Source organism: Pteropus alecto, unplaced genomic scaffold (assembly GCF_000325575.1).
Source record: "Pteropus alecto unplaced genomic scaffold, ASM32557v1 scaffold335, whole genome shotgun sequence".
Lineage (NCBI taxonomy): Eukaryota > Metazoa > Chordata > Mammalia > Chiroptera > Pteropodidae > Pteropus > Pteropus alecto.
The window spans coordinates 881048-894748 of record NW_006436757.1 but is presented as its reverse complement, the minus strand read 5'-3'; the positions used below and the strand labels follow the sequence as shown (position 1 = coordinate 894748).

The following is a 13701-nucleotide window of genomic DNA, read 5'->3' as shown; positions in this document are numbered from 1 at the left end:
AGTTGAGAATGACATTTATGTGTGAGATCCTGTTTGTCCACCTCACGAATTGGTAAGCCCCACAGGGGCAGGGACTGTCCTCCTTGATTATCTGTAGTTCCCATAACGAGCAAAGTACCTGGCCTGGAGTAGGTGCTATTAGGTATTTTTTGAGCCAATGAATGAATGAATGAATGAATGAGTGTGGTGAGAGGATAGGCGGCAGCCGTGGGAGGAGGAAAAGTGAGGCTAGAAGATGGAAGGTGAGAGTACAGGGAGGGTGAGCGGGGAGGATGGAGATGAGGACAGTGTGAAAGGCGAGGCCAGGACGGAGGGGAGAAGTAGGGAGGACAGGACTGGGTCTTCTCTGGGCCTGAGTGAGGCTTCCAGACCTCGGGTGGGCTCCCCAGGAGCTCTCTGTCTCTTAGCCCTGCTGCCTGAGAGGTCCGAAGGCAGAGCCAGTAGGCGGGGCTAGACTTTATCTTGGGGTGCAGCCCTAACCTCAGATGGTGACAGAGCTGGAGCTAGCAGGGGTTTTGCAAACCGTCCCGATTGCAGCAGGCCAGCAGTCTCACTCGGGACAGGCGGGTGGGGCCTGAGCTTATCTCCCAAGTACAGTCCTAACCTCAGATGGTGACAAAGCGGGAGCTAGCAGGCATTTTGCAAACCGTCCCGATTGCAGCAGAGTTGGATGGCATGGCCAGGGGTGACAGTGCTAGGTGTGGGAGCAACAGGAGTTTGGACAGTTTGGGGCTGGGTTCGGGATGAAGCTTGGCTTGTGGGGCATGGGGGATGGATCCGATCTACACATGGCTTGCCTCTACCTACCTCAGATCCCTGTTTCTGCAGAGGGGCGGCTATAGCTCTGGAGGTGGGCCTCTCGGTACTAAGAGGCTTTCATTTCCCCAAGTCTCAGGACCCTCCCATGTCTCCCTGAAGTCAGAATTAGTGGCCAGTTGCAGCTATTTTCCTCTGAAAATACCCACCACCTCTCCATGGGATAGTTTTGGGGAATTTCTTATGTGCCACTGAAGTTTTTCAGAGGTCAGGCCAGACCCGCTTATAAGAGTAGCTGACAGGGGCCAGCCAGGAGTCCCACCCAGATTGGACCCTTCCTACTTTGGAGCAAGCCAGGCTGAGTCCTGGGAGGAGAGAGAGGTCTGCCTGCGGGGGGCCGGTGAGGGTGATGGGAAGTGACTGGCTTGTGGAAGAGGAGGTGCACAGGCCCTCTGCCAGCCCTGGTTCTTGTTGCCTCAGCATCAACCATACAGCCCCTTTCACCCCACAGTCCCCTCACTGGCACTGGGCAGGGTAGGGGGTGGAGGTGAAGAGGCCCCTTTCCACCCCATAACCCCAACCGGGATCTTGCAACACTGGGATGGGGGCCCTGGGGGCCCGGGGAATGTGGCAATCCGTAGGGGGTGGGGTGGGGAGGTGTGCAGGAGCAGGGGGAGCAGCTTTCACAAGCAGCCTCCACCACGGACTGACCTTGGCAGGCTCACCTTGGGCAGCTTCCCCCCTTTGGCGTATCTCCAAACAGCCTTCTTTCTTGGCCTCTTCCCTGGGGCCTGAGATCCTATCTCTCAGCTCAGGACTCTCATCCTGGTGCCCATTTTTGCTCACGAAGGAAAAGTGGGCCCGAGCTGTGGATTCTAAAGCAATAGGAATGCATGTGTGTGCTGTCTGCACCTTGATTTGCCGGTTTTCCCCAGTTACCATGTCCTCAGGTCTCCAGCCTTTCCCCAAGCAGGAGTGAGGCTAACTGCCCTCCCTTCCTGGTGGTGGGGGGGGGGTCCTCCTTTCTGCCATCTGCTTTGCCTTCACTGGGAACAGAAACAAACCTGCTGTTCATCCCACCCCTGCTTCTTAGGGACCCTTCCCCCGGCAGTGAGAATAGGAAGAGTGTCATTTGTGATTCCCTTCTGGAGGGAGGGAGGCATTTTTCTTGCTTTTCCCCTTCCTTCTTCTTTCCATTCTGCCAGCCTTACATGGCTTCCTTTCTTCTACTTGATCACTCCCCACCCCCAACACACACACCTTAGGACCTTGGCGTTTGCTCTTCCCTCTGCTCACCCTTCCCCCGAATTTGTCACATCTGCCCGCTTCTTGAGGTCACCCCAGCTAAAATAGCCTCACACTTGTTTCTGTTTTTTTTCCTATCTCCCCAGTGAGCATATTCAAATGGAGTAATTAATGAATTTAATGAAGGTACTTTATAGAGGTATGAAAGAAGAAGATTAAGAGAAAACAGCACGGAGAGGTGAAGTAGGGCTGGTCACAGCAAGCGGGAGCCATAACCACCCGAGGTCATTGAGGCAGAAATCCTGTGAGAGGAAGCTGTGGAAAGTACCTGTCCTGTCAGGGAAGGGTTGGGGACAAGCACCTAACTTCACTCTCCTATCCCACCTGGAACACAGCAGGATGACCAAGGAGGAGCAGAGGACGCCATCCAGCACACTTGTTTCATTCTTTTTTCTTCCTTTGGCTAAGAGCTGGGTTTATCTCGGATGCCACAGCAAGGGCCTGACACAGGAAAGATGCTTGTTGAATAAGCTACTTTGGCTCAAACCATTTGAGGTCAGGTTAAAAGCCTCATTCAAAAGGTGCACTTCTGGTTACCTGTCATCTCCCAGTGATATGATCCGCCACAGAGGATTGGGGTGTCCTTGTCACTCCGTGATATACTGGGGCCAGGTGTGCCCTTGTCTTTCAGTTGGGTTTCGGCTCCTCTCCAGTCCTGGTGCCAGCCACCCACCCTGAGGAGCCAATGGGACAGTGGGGGCTGAGAGGAGACACACTTCAGAGCTGTGGGAAAGAAGCTTGGGGTTGATGCTGAAGCAACCCAGGTCGCATCATCGAGAATCTTGAAAATAAGTCAAGGGGCAGTGGTCTTGAGCTGAGAGGGGGAAGTCTGGAGGTTGAGTCACTCAGCATGTTCTGTACATCTCCCCCCACCGCACCCCCCACCCCCGCCTTATACAACACTTCCCCTGGGTTGAAAGGAAGGTGCAGGATTCTCCCAGGCATCCACAAAGGTTGCCACTTCCCCTTTCCAAACCCAGCTCCACCACCCCTCCCCCCAGTCCCCACCCCGCAGATGAAGGATTAAACCACCTAGCGAGGTTCAGATCTGTCTACCCAAACCAGACCTGGGGTGGGGGATATAGACACCGATGAAGGAGAGATGATGCCTGAGAGACACTGAGGCAAAGCCAGGAGAAGGTCTGGGAGCTGGGCAAGGCAGGCACAGTGCACACGGATGCCCAAGACATGGGAAGGTTTTGACACTGGAGATGTGGAGAGAGAGAAAACAGGGAGGACCCAGACTCCAGTCTCTTTGTCTCTCAGTCGGTTATTCCTTAATGTCTAACTCAGATTTTCTCAGCAGGGGCCTACAAGTCATTGGTGACCTAGGACAGACTCTAACTAGCCGGCGTTGTGTCTCCTGCCTTGTCTCTGTCTGGCATCCCTGATCGTGTACAAATGGGATTTCAGTGTCGCACCGTGCTGTGCCCCTCCGAGGGAAGGTGTGAGTTTGGAGTAGAGAGACAGGTGCCCTGTGCTGGGATAGTGAAGGGACTGAGTGAGCTTTGGGAGAGCGCCTCTTACCCGCTCTGGCCCTCAACTGCTTTATCTACAAAATGTGGCTCACACTATCTCGCTTGTCTGAGGGCTAAGCCCACTGGATGATCTCTTGAGGTCTTTTCCAGAACCTCTTGAGATCTGTGATTTTATGGAGCCAATTTTGGTTCTGCTTCTAATGAATTGCGTGACTCTGGGTAAGTCTTTTTCCCTCTCTGAGGCCCCAGTTTCCTTACCTGCAAAATGAGAAAGTTTAGATGAGATCTCTGAGATCCTTTTGGGTCTAGCAAAATGGAATAACAACTACTCACACTAACCCCTCTCCAGGCCCCGCTTATCTATGAACATGACAACACAATGAGGTGGGGGCTGTCACTACTGCTATTTTGCAGATGAGGAAACTGAGGCACAGATAGACAGACATAAACGGCTCGAGGTCACACAGCTAGTAAGTAGCAGAGGGAGATTCAAACTGAGGCTCTCCAACACTGTTGTTACTATTAGACTTCTTAGGTGAGAGTTTGCCTGAGAAAATGCTTTGAATGTGGGGTTTCCCAATAGAGTCATCCCACAAACACTCAGATCTTCATGGTTTAGTCACCCTGCCCTGGAGATGAAGGGCAAAGATGAGAGTGGGTGGGAGGGAGCCATGGGAACCTGTCAGTCTGGCAGACCGAAGCTGTGGATCTGGATAGAAGGGATCGAGTCCTGGATCAAGAGCTAAGGGACCACAAATATGGCAGAGCCATCTGGAATTTTTCCTTGGTCACCTGGAGCAGGAGCACCCAGACTGATACCTCAGAGAACAGGGTTGGGGTCAGCAGGCCTTGGCATAAGGGCCCGGGTGGTGCTGGATCTCCCCCCAAGCCACAGAGCTCTGTTAGGACAGTAACCAGAGAATGCTCCAGGTCCTGTGGGGTGGCAGTGGGGGTGCCATCTGTGTCTAGGGGACAGAGTGGGTGAGGTTGGGGAGAGAACAGAGTGACAGATACATGGTCTGGCCAGGCGGTATCTTGGGGGAGAACTGTGGGCAGTGTGTCGGCCCACACCTAACCACATGCATTCCCTGTCCTTGGAGCTCTCTGTTACACACACACACACACACACACACACACACACACACACACACACACAGGTCCACTGTCCAGCCTCAGCATCGAATCATATAGTACAGTTTTATTCAGCACAGAATCATAATGCTGAGGCCTGCCCTCTTCCCTTGCCACCCGCTGCCATTTGTCCACGGTCTATGTCTCAGGCGTCGCCTGGGAGGGGCTCTAGAACCCCAGCAGAGGGCTGCGGTCCCGAGGGTCAGGCTGGGCCAGGGGGCTGGTGCCCACAGTCTGCGGCGGGCTCAGCTGCAGCCCCCCACGCCCTTGATGAGGTTGGCGGCCTCCGGGATCTGACGGAAGAGGTTGCGAAGGGTGTCCAGCTCCTGGGTCAGCTGCTCCACGCGGCTGCGGAGGCGCTCGTTCTCCGCCATGTACTCCAGCACCTTCTGCTGCGTCTCCAGAATGCGCCTCTTGGCCTTGTCGCGACTCTTGCGCACGGCGATGTTGTTGCGCTCCCGCCGCAGCCGGTACTCCAGGCTGTCCTTGTTCACCGCCTTCTTGCCCTTGTGCGAGGGGCCCGCTGGAGAGGGCGCCTTGAGGAGGGGGCTGCAGGGGGCTGCGGCGGTGGCCAAAGGGGCCTGGAGAGGAAGGCACAGAGGGACAAGAGATGAGGGCTGGCCAGGAAGCAGAGCGAAGGCAGTGAAGAGTGCCCTTGGGCATCGAAGCGATGTGGGGTTCAGAGCCAGCTCCTGGCTCACGGTCAGAGCAGCCATTGCACTGACAGATGCATGGGGTCCCTGCTCTCACCAAAACTCTCCTTCATGTTCTCACACCATCTGAGGACACTTTCTTGCAATCTATATCCAGTCTCCAGTTCTATGATCAGCAAGCATTTCCCCTTCTAGAAGCAGGCGGCATCTAGAAGCAGGTAGCAGAGAAACAGGAGGGGGCTGGCGGGCAGTGGAGAAGCTGGTGGAGGGCCCGAGGTCAGGGCTGGGAAGCTGGTCACAGGGACTGCAGGACATGGTGGGGTTCAGGGTGGGAGTGAATTCAGAGAGAAGCAAAGCAGGGTCATGGTTGGGTGGTGGGCACAGGAAGCTTTGTGCCCACGGAGAGACACCAAACACAGACCTGTCAAAAGTGTAAGCGGGTAGCTCGGCATACTCCCATGCACAGGGGCCTCTCTCCAGCCCCTAGAAGCCAAGGAAGAGAATCGACCTGCTCTTACCTTGAGGACACGCAGGGGCTGACTGGGTGCTGCCAGGGCCGGGGTCAGGTGCATGGCTGTCTGCCCACAGTGTGCCACTTGGTACTGCAGAGGATTGTAGCTGCCGCGGCTGGCCCCTCGGCTGCCCTCCGGCCCCCGGGGCTCCTCCTTCACAGCCACGGCCCTGGGGTCATAGCTCCCTGGACTGCTGTAGATGCCAGGCCCCAGTGCCTTCCTGTCGGGGCCGAAGGTATGTGGGGGGTAGGAGAAAGGCCGTGGGTCAGGCGGCAGGTAGTGGGGGAAGGCAGGCGTTCCGGGGCCCTTGAGGCCTCGGGTCTCTGGTGCCGGCTTCACAGCGAAGAGGTCGGAGAGGAGCTGCTCCTCCCCAGACTCGATGTAGGCAGAGAGGTCGATGGAGGCCTCATGATCACACATGTCCCCCAGCTCCCCAGGCCCCGCTCGGGCCCCTGAGAACTCGAGTGGCTGCTGGCCAGCTCGGGGCTCACACTCGTAGTAGGTCCCGTGAGACATTGCCGGCCCGCCCCCTGGGCTCCCCGCCCCTGAGCCCTGCTCTTGGGGCACCCTTGGGATGCTCGGCCTGACCTCTCTCGGTCTCCCCCTGTCCTAGATCTGCCCTAGATCTGCCCTCTCGGTCTCCTCCGTCACCCACTCCTGTGTGGCCTCTCTCCTCCCTCCTCTGCTGTTTCCTTTTCCTTCCTCTATAGTCAATGCCCTTTTCTCTTCCCTTTTTTTCCCCCCCTCTCTCCCTGGGGTGACTCAGGGAGGGGCAGGGCGCGCCCTGAGGGAGAGATGCAGGCCTTAGAGAAATGGGGCCCCGGCCTATTTAGCGGTTGGGGCACTCTCTGGTTAGGATCCAAGCCAGAGTTCGGAGCCACCTAGGAGCTGATGCTTCTGGGAATGCCTCTCCTGTCCCTGCTGAGTCCAGGGGAGTCCAGAGTCCTTGCTCAGAGCAGCACCTCCCTCTGAGTGTCCTCCTCTCTCCGACTTCCAAAATGCTCTGTGCAGAATGAGGTGCCAAGTCAGAATGGACTGAGAACACCTTCCTCCAGTGCCGACCCCCAGCCTGGGCTGAGCTCCTCCCTTGACACGCTTCCCTCATGGTACCCCGCAGGGCTGGGCTCCACCCACCCCCAGGGGCAGTCAGTTCCTTTTGTAGCCCCACCTCCTAAGACAACCTCCTGGGTGAAGTCCAGTGGGTGTTTGAGGGGTTCAGGAAGTAGCGATAGGTCTGGGGCCCAGCCATACACGGGGCCGGTGTCATGGTGCAGGGCATGCTCATTTGCTAGGTTTTTGCACAAAGTCTGTGCAATAGCCAAAATTCTCATATGTTGCCAGTCCTGGCTGGCTCTAGCAGCCTGGCACTGTTCCTGAGTGCCCAGGCTTAGCTAAGGTGACCGGTAAGGTCTTGGGCCCTGTGCCCCAGGCCTAGGCAGGCTGCCGCCCCAGGAGCCTACGGTTGCACTCCTCTGGTGGCTCCAGAACCTCTCTCTTTCAGCTGTCCTGTGCTGCCAGAGCCTCAGGCTGGCACTCTGCCCCACCCTGGTCCTGGGGCTCTGCCCCGTTTCCTGTGCCTCGGCCGCAGGGCTCAGGCACTTGCTATAGCTCGGTTTGCTGTCTTTCCTTCTGCATGGCCGTTCTCTGACCTTAATGTGTGTCTCTTGGGTCCACTTCCTCTTGTGAGCCTTGAGAAGTCCTGTCTTTTGTCATCACCTCTTCCTGGGGCTCTGTTTCAGGGTCTTAGGAGAAGCCCAGGACTTGCTCTCTGCATTTTTGGTCTCATGCCGGGTCTTCTCTCTCCTCCTTTTTTTTTTCCCCCTCTGGGAACTCTTCGCTCTCTTCTGTCAGAGGCACTGGCTATGACCCTGCTTTTATCTGTCAAATTTCATCTATAAAAGGGACTATAGGTCTAGTGAAAAGGAAGGGACACATAGAAATATAGCACCGGCTCTTTTATAGCCAGCAAATGCTGTGGGTGTCCGGGGGTGGGAGGGAGTTGAAGGTTTTATGAGCCAGGCCACAGTGGGCAAATGCAGAGGGGATATGTGTGGCATTGAACACTAAAAGAAAGTATCCAAATGTAGACAGACAGGACTGCCTACAAGTCAGGCAAGTTACACCCCTGGTTAGTTATCTTCCTTCCTACTACCCCAGCAGCTTTCTGTGCAGGGTTTGAGGTGCCTTCTCTGAAAATCCTGACCTGGCATGAGAAGATCTGTGTGCATTCCAGAGACAGATCTCGGTAACCAGTTGGGGAGATTTCTTCTGCCATCGCCACCGTTTCTAAGGACCCTGAGGCAAACAGGTCCCACAGCTGAGCTACTTTAGTTTGGTGGCAATGTCTCTATTGACCACCAGGTGGCGATATTGGTCCAAAATGCGGGACTTGAGGGGCTGCTGTAGTCGGGAATCAGGTGGCCGACAGAGGGCAGCCTCCCACAGTCCTCGCACCAGCAAGACCCAGGCTGGGCGTCCATCCCTCCGGAAAGAGGAAAAGGAAACATGGCTGGGATGAGGGCTTGCAGTCTAGTTACAGGGAGGGTGGACAGGCTGAGAGGACTGGGGCCAAGGCCTTGTTTCAATGAGGAGAAATTCTCTCCTTCCTTGACTTTGAAATATTAGCGATGATGGCGAAAGCCTGGCATTTTCTGGCGCTATGCTTTTTCGATCATTGAAACACACACTTTTCCGTGCTGACAGTTTCCCTGTGAGTTAAGTAGGAAGGTAAGCAAGACAGACAGTATTTTTATCCTCGCCTTATAAACGAAGAAAACAGGCTGAGAGGCTGAGCCGCCCAAGGTCATACGAGTATGCTGCGTTGATTTGGGGGGAGAGGACAATCGGCTGGTTCTTGAAACCACCAGGCAAGGAGGCATGGGGAAAGGGGGAGCTGTGTGACTCAGAGAGCCTTCTTTGCTTTTAGTCAGCCACCCCCGGGGAGGGAGGGGATGACTGCGTCAGTAGTGAGTGAACCAGCGCTGGAGGAAGCAGGGAAGTGTGCAAATAGAGCCGGCAGGAAATGAGAAATTCGGGCAGCTCTGGCCATGGGGAGATAAGTGATCTTGGTCTCTAACCTCCCAGGCTGGTGGCTGACGTTGCTGGAGCACTGACATCAGTGTTTCCAGGAACCGAGGGGTTTGCCTGGGCAAGAGAAGCTCTGGAGGTCTGGGCAGGGGAGAAGGGGGTGCTGGGCAGGAAGGGGGTTGGGGAGGGCAGTGCCGGTCAAGGGCTGGGGGATTGTTAGGTGTTCTGTATAGTTGCTCAGGAGCAGAAAGAAAGCCTTCTTGGTCAGAGGGATCATTTTCTTCTTGCCCCTGCAGTTGCTACCTCTTTGCATTAACTGAAGCAATGCATATGTATTATTTTAATTGACTTTGCAACCAGCCTTAGTTCAAAGGCCACCTTTTCACCAAGTCTTTCCCACAGGGAGGTGGCTGAGCACTGCACTGTGTCAGAGAGAACTGGACTCAAATCCTGTATTTGTCACCAGCCTGATGACCTTGGGCAAGTCACTTAACCTTACTTGTAAAATGGCAGCAGTCATGCCCACCTTGTCAGCTTGTTTAATTAAACTTTGAATAAGATAATGTATGGAAAGCAATGTTCAGTCTCTTTCTGCCTTTCTTCTGACCTCCCAATATGGTTTATCTGTGTCTCCTAAGCAGACTCAAATCCTGTATTTGTCACCAGCCTGATGACCTTGGGCAAGTCACTTAACCTTACTTGTAAAATGGCAGCAGTCATGCCCACCTTGTCAGCTTGTTTAATTAAACTTTGAATAAGATAATGTATGGAAAGCAATGTTCAGTCTCTTTCTGCCTTTCTTCTGACCTCCCATTATGGTTTATCTGTGTCTCCTACACTGTCTGCAGCCTCATCTGATGCTTCAATTTGACAAGCGTTTTTGAACACAGGTACCAGGCACTGTGCAGGCTCTGGGGATCTGGCAGGTTCGGCCCCTGCCTGCAGCAGCTCAAGTCCAGCTGCATTGGGCAGTCAGTGATGCCGTGAAGGGCACACATCTGTGCTATGTGCGTTCTTGCCTTTGTCCCCTTGTAGACTATCTGCTCCTTGAGGTAGGGTCGGATCCATCTTTTGGACCTCTTTAACTGCAGTGACCATATTGCCTGAATTAAAATTAAGGACAGGTAGATTGACATGTATGAATATTCTTATGGGGAAAATTGAACAAAATATTTGCAGTCTGTGCTGAGTTGGAATATTCAGGAATAAATTTGCTATTCCACATTATACAGTAAAATCTTTGGACACAATGGTTATAAAAAGATTTGTTGTGTGACTGTATCAATAAATGAATGCTTAAGCAGCTATGATTTCAGCGACCTCTAAAAGACTCCCAAGTTCCCTAAGGTCTGAGCATCTGAGTTCCTAGCATTAAAGTGACTGACAGGGTTAAGACGGGGGAAAGGCCCAGGTTAAAAATAAATGGACATTGCTGAGGAGAGGACCCACATTTGTGCATTTGACCGAGTTGAAAAGATCAGCAAGTGTCACCTTACAGAGAGAGAGGGGGCCCCCAGGGACAGGTGTCTCCACAGAGAGGGGATCTGGGAAGGCTGGACTGGCCAGAATGGGCCAACACAAAGGAGACCTTGTGCAGCCCAAGGAAAGGAAAAGTGTGTATTGGAGAGCAGGGGTCCCAAAGGGTGGCTATGAAGCTTGGAGAAGGGCCTCTGGCACGAGACTGGCCTCTGACTAGTTTTATCCTTGCTCTTTTGGGCTGCGAGACTGAGGAATGTTTTAGGTTCAATGCTCTTCCCTAACCCCCAAAGTGCTAAATAGATTAAGTGACTTGCCCAAGGACACATAGCTGTTTGGTGGCTGACTGGGAGCCAGGTGTCTGTGGCCCTGTGAATGATGAACCTCCAACCACAGTCTGGAAGAACACCAAGGCAGGAGCACTGGGGCCGGCCAGGACAGGGAGTGGAGGCATCTTGCTTGCCTGTGTCCTCATAGTGTCCCAGGTGGTGGAGGGGGCTGTCTTAACACTCCTGCACCCCCGCCCCCGCTCCTGCCCACGTCTGTCAGCAGTGCTGGCTCTGGAATGATGCCGTCCCAGGACAGGCAGCCGGGAGAGCTGCCCGCATAGGAGGGACTCCAAGCAAGGACAGGGTCTAATCTTGTCAACTTCCTCTAGCAATTAACCCAAAGGACCGGGTCCTTGTCCCTACTTTATCCGTTCCTTCCTTTGTCCAACAGTCCTCCCAGTCTTCCACCTAGAAATCTTCCTTCCTGGAGGCTCTGTACAGTTGAGTGGACCCCACCTCCTGGTCCCTCCCATTGAGCCCCTTGGACCCAGCTGGGTGCTATCCCAAGTCCCCCTTTGCATCTCTCCATAGGCTTGGACTGTCACTTCCTTCCCCATTCGGCCTTGGCTGCCCTGGCACCAGAACTTTGCTCCCTGGGGCCTTGGGGACCACCTGTGCCTTCACCTCCCTCCACTCACTTGGTGCCCACGCTCCCACCTCGAGTAAGAGTGAGGTTCTTTTCGGCCTGCTGGTCTGCAGGCTCTCGGCACAGGGCACAGAGCAGGAGCTTAACAACACTTTGCGACTTCACAGAAGAAATGAGAGTTTTGGTTCAAAAGGAGAGATGGCTGTTTGAAAGTGCTGGCACTCGGTCCCTGGGACAGAGCGAGGGCCTTTGGGAATGCCACCCTGAAAGGAAGCTGGCCACCAAAGTCCTCCTGGCAAATGTAGGAAATGCCTGGTGACTCTGCCTCAGAGGGTCATTGAATTATCACCACCCCTGACTTCAATTCCATTTAAAATTTTATTACATTAAAAGAAAAAAACCCTCCACAAAACAAATAAACAAACAAACCTTCTAAAACCTAAACCAACTCAAAGACAGATTATTATCAAGGTATAACTAATTTCCTGCCCCCCAAAACAACCTTACATTAAAAAATCCAAAAGAAATAGAAATGCCAGCTTCAAAAATATTTATCCAAAAAGTAAGGCATCCACTTAAAAAAAAAAAACAATAACTGAAAGGGGGGTTTTGAAGGAATGAGAAGTGGGAACAGAAGGATGGTCCCCTGACCCTCCAGAGGCCAACTCCGCCCTGCTCAGAATCTACACTGAAGGAGTCGTAACTCAGACCAAACCTGGCATTTCACCGATGCAGGGTCAGACAGGCTGAGCGGGGAGCTGTGAGACCTGAGCAGGCCAGGAGGGCTCCCTGGGTATTCCAGTTTAAGTAGATAGAATGGGGAGTAGGGGAGATGGGGACACTCCTGCTTTGGGATAAAAGGATCCTAGTTCCTGGTACAACAGGTGTGGTGGGAAGGCTCCAGGCCCAGGGCAAACACTGCTCCCTTCCTTTGGAGTACAGTGAAAGGCAGCCTCTGCCAGAGCAGGCATACCATGGACAACGGGCTTCTCCAAGAGCCTCCAAAGTGGATGACCTCTGCCAATGCCCTCTCGCCCTGCCCTCTCACCCTGCCCTGCAGGCTGTCCAGAGATAGGGCAGTGGTGGGACCCGATAGGAGGGAGGAGTTATCTGAGTTGGGGGAGGAGGGAGGAGCTGGCCTGCAGAATATACTTTCTCCCCCGTCTCCGAGATTCTGGGACGGGTACCTCTGCGGGGATGGGAAAGCTTTTCATACCAGGTCTGCCCTGAAGGTTAGAAATAAGGGAGTATTTTTAAGTCCAGTTCTTGGATGGGAAGTGACTTAAGGCTGATTTGGCTCGGGTTTCAGGCCTGCAGGGTTTGGGGAGTCTTCACACCCAGTCCTTGGTCTGAGAGCCAACGACCAGAGAGGAGGAAAAGGGCATGATGGGGCCACAGGCAGTGCGGGCTACATGGGAGTGTGTTGGGAGCTGTAAGATGACAGGGTGACTGCTCCTTCTCATGGGGTGGGGACAGGGAAGGCGCTGAGCTGCTTTGTCTTTAAGAGAGACCTTTTTGGCTTCAGGGAGCTTTGGCACCCAGTTGGGGAAAGGATGCAGGGGGCAGGGGCAGGGCTGGGTTTCTGCAATCTGAGCCTTTCCCAATCTGTTCCACAGGCCTGGCTAGGGGTCAGGGGAGAGGCAGTTCTCCTGCTTCGTTGGTCCTTAGCTCAGTGGGGGGTGGCGTCCAGATAGGAATCATACTCTGGACAGGGAGCCCAGGCTCAGGTAGGCAGAGGCATGGTGAGGAGAAGTGAGGAAGAGGAAAGAAGGAAGCATTGCCTCTGATTTCTTGGGTCCCTAGTGAAGGGAGGGGACATGGGTCTCTCCAAATGACTTTAACAGTGACAGATTTGCTTGTTTCTGTCCTTCCCGAACTGGCTCACTGTTGCTCGTTGCTGCCACTTCTCTCGGAGCTGAGGCCTCGCTTGGGGTCAGGAATGAGGAGGGCAGGCAGTACTGAACTCAGGCTTCTGAGGAGGCAGCATGGGTGTGGGCTCAGGAGTGGGGCCCTGTAGGGTGCTCCTGCTTCTCCACTCTGACAGCTCGGAGCACGGCAGCCCTGGCTTTGGACACAGGTCCTGGGAGCGAAGGGCTGGTTCTTTGGGTATAGATGTCAGTGTCTTTGTTTATAGTTTCTCACCACCCACCCCCAGGTCGTATGTGTGTGTGTGTTAGGAGGACCCAGGCAGGGAAGGCGGGCAGGAAGGGGGTTAAGGAGGGAGAATGCAGCTGAGAGGAGATGGTGGCCCTCAGGGCTGGGGATGTTCCACAGAGTCCTTGTCCTCGGAGGCGGTGGGTTGGTTGATGAACTGCTGCTGATCCTCCAGTTCCTCATTTATCACCTCTGTCCCCGAGCTCTCACCCACACCAGGGTACACAACCACACACATCTTCTGGCTCACCAGGGTTAGCAACTCTGTGGGAAGAGGTCACACAGAAACCAGGT

The 13701-nt window shown here is 54.3% G+C and overlaps 2 protein-coding genes across 2 annotated transcripts in view; both read right to left on the bottom strand.

Annotated features, from left to right (window-relative positions):
- Positions 1 to 4736: 4736 nt before the first annotated feature.
- CEBPE (CCAAT enhancer binding protein epsilon) lies at positions 4737 to 6475 on the bottom strand. The gene is made up of 2 exons (XM_006913596.1): positions 5842 to 6475; positions 4737 to 5251 (listed from the first exon to the last, which is right to left on the bottom strand). Exons 1-2 carry the CDS (start codon positions 6349 to 6351, stop codon positions 4916 to 4918), a joined length of 846 nt encoding a protein of 281 aa, XP_006913658.1. The 5' UTR covers positions 6352 to 6475; the 3' UTR covers positions 4737 to 4915.
- Positions 6476 to 11661: 5186 nt separating this feature from the next.
- SLC7A8 (solute carrier family 7 member 8) overlaps positions 11662 to 13701 on the bottom strand; it is a 47303-nt gene continuing 45263 nt past the window's right edge. The window contains exon 12 of the mRNA XM_025048014.1: positions 11662 to 13671. Coding sequence (XP_024903782.1) covers positions 13505 to 13671 — 167 coding nt within the window. The 3' untranslated portion in view covers positions 11662 to 13504. The remainder of the gene's footprint in view (positions 13672 to 13701) is intronic.

Excerpts from the sequence above, each read along its gene's own strand:
- CEBPE (XM_006913596.1), bottom strand. The coding sequence starts at position 6,351 with ATGTCTCACGGGACCTACTACGAGTGTGAGCCCCGAGCTGGCCAGCAG. Across the intron at positions 5,252-5,841 it reads AGCCCCTGCGTGTCCTCAAG|GCCCCTTTGGCCACCGCCGC; the intron begins GTAAGAGCAGGT and ends CTTCCTCTCCAG.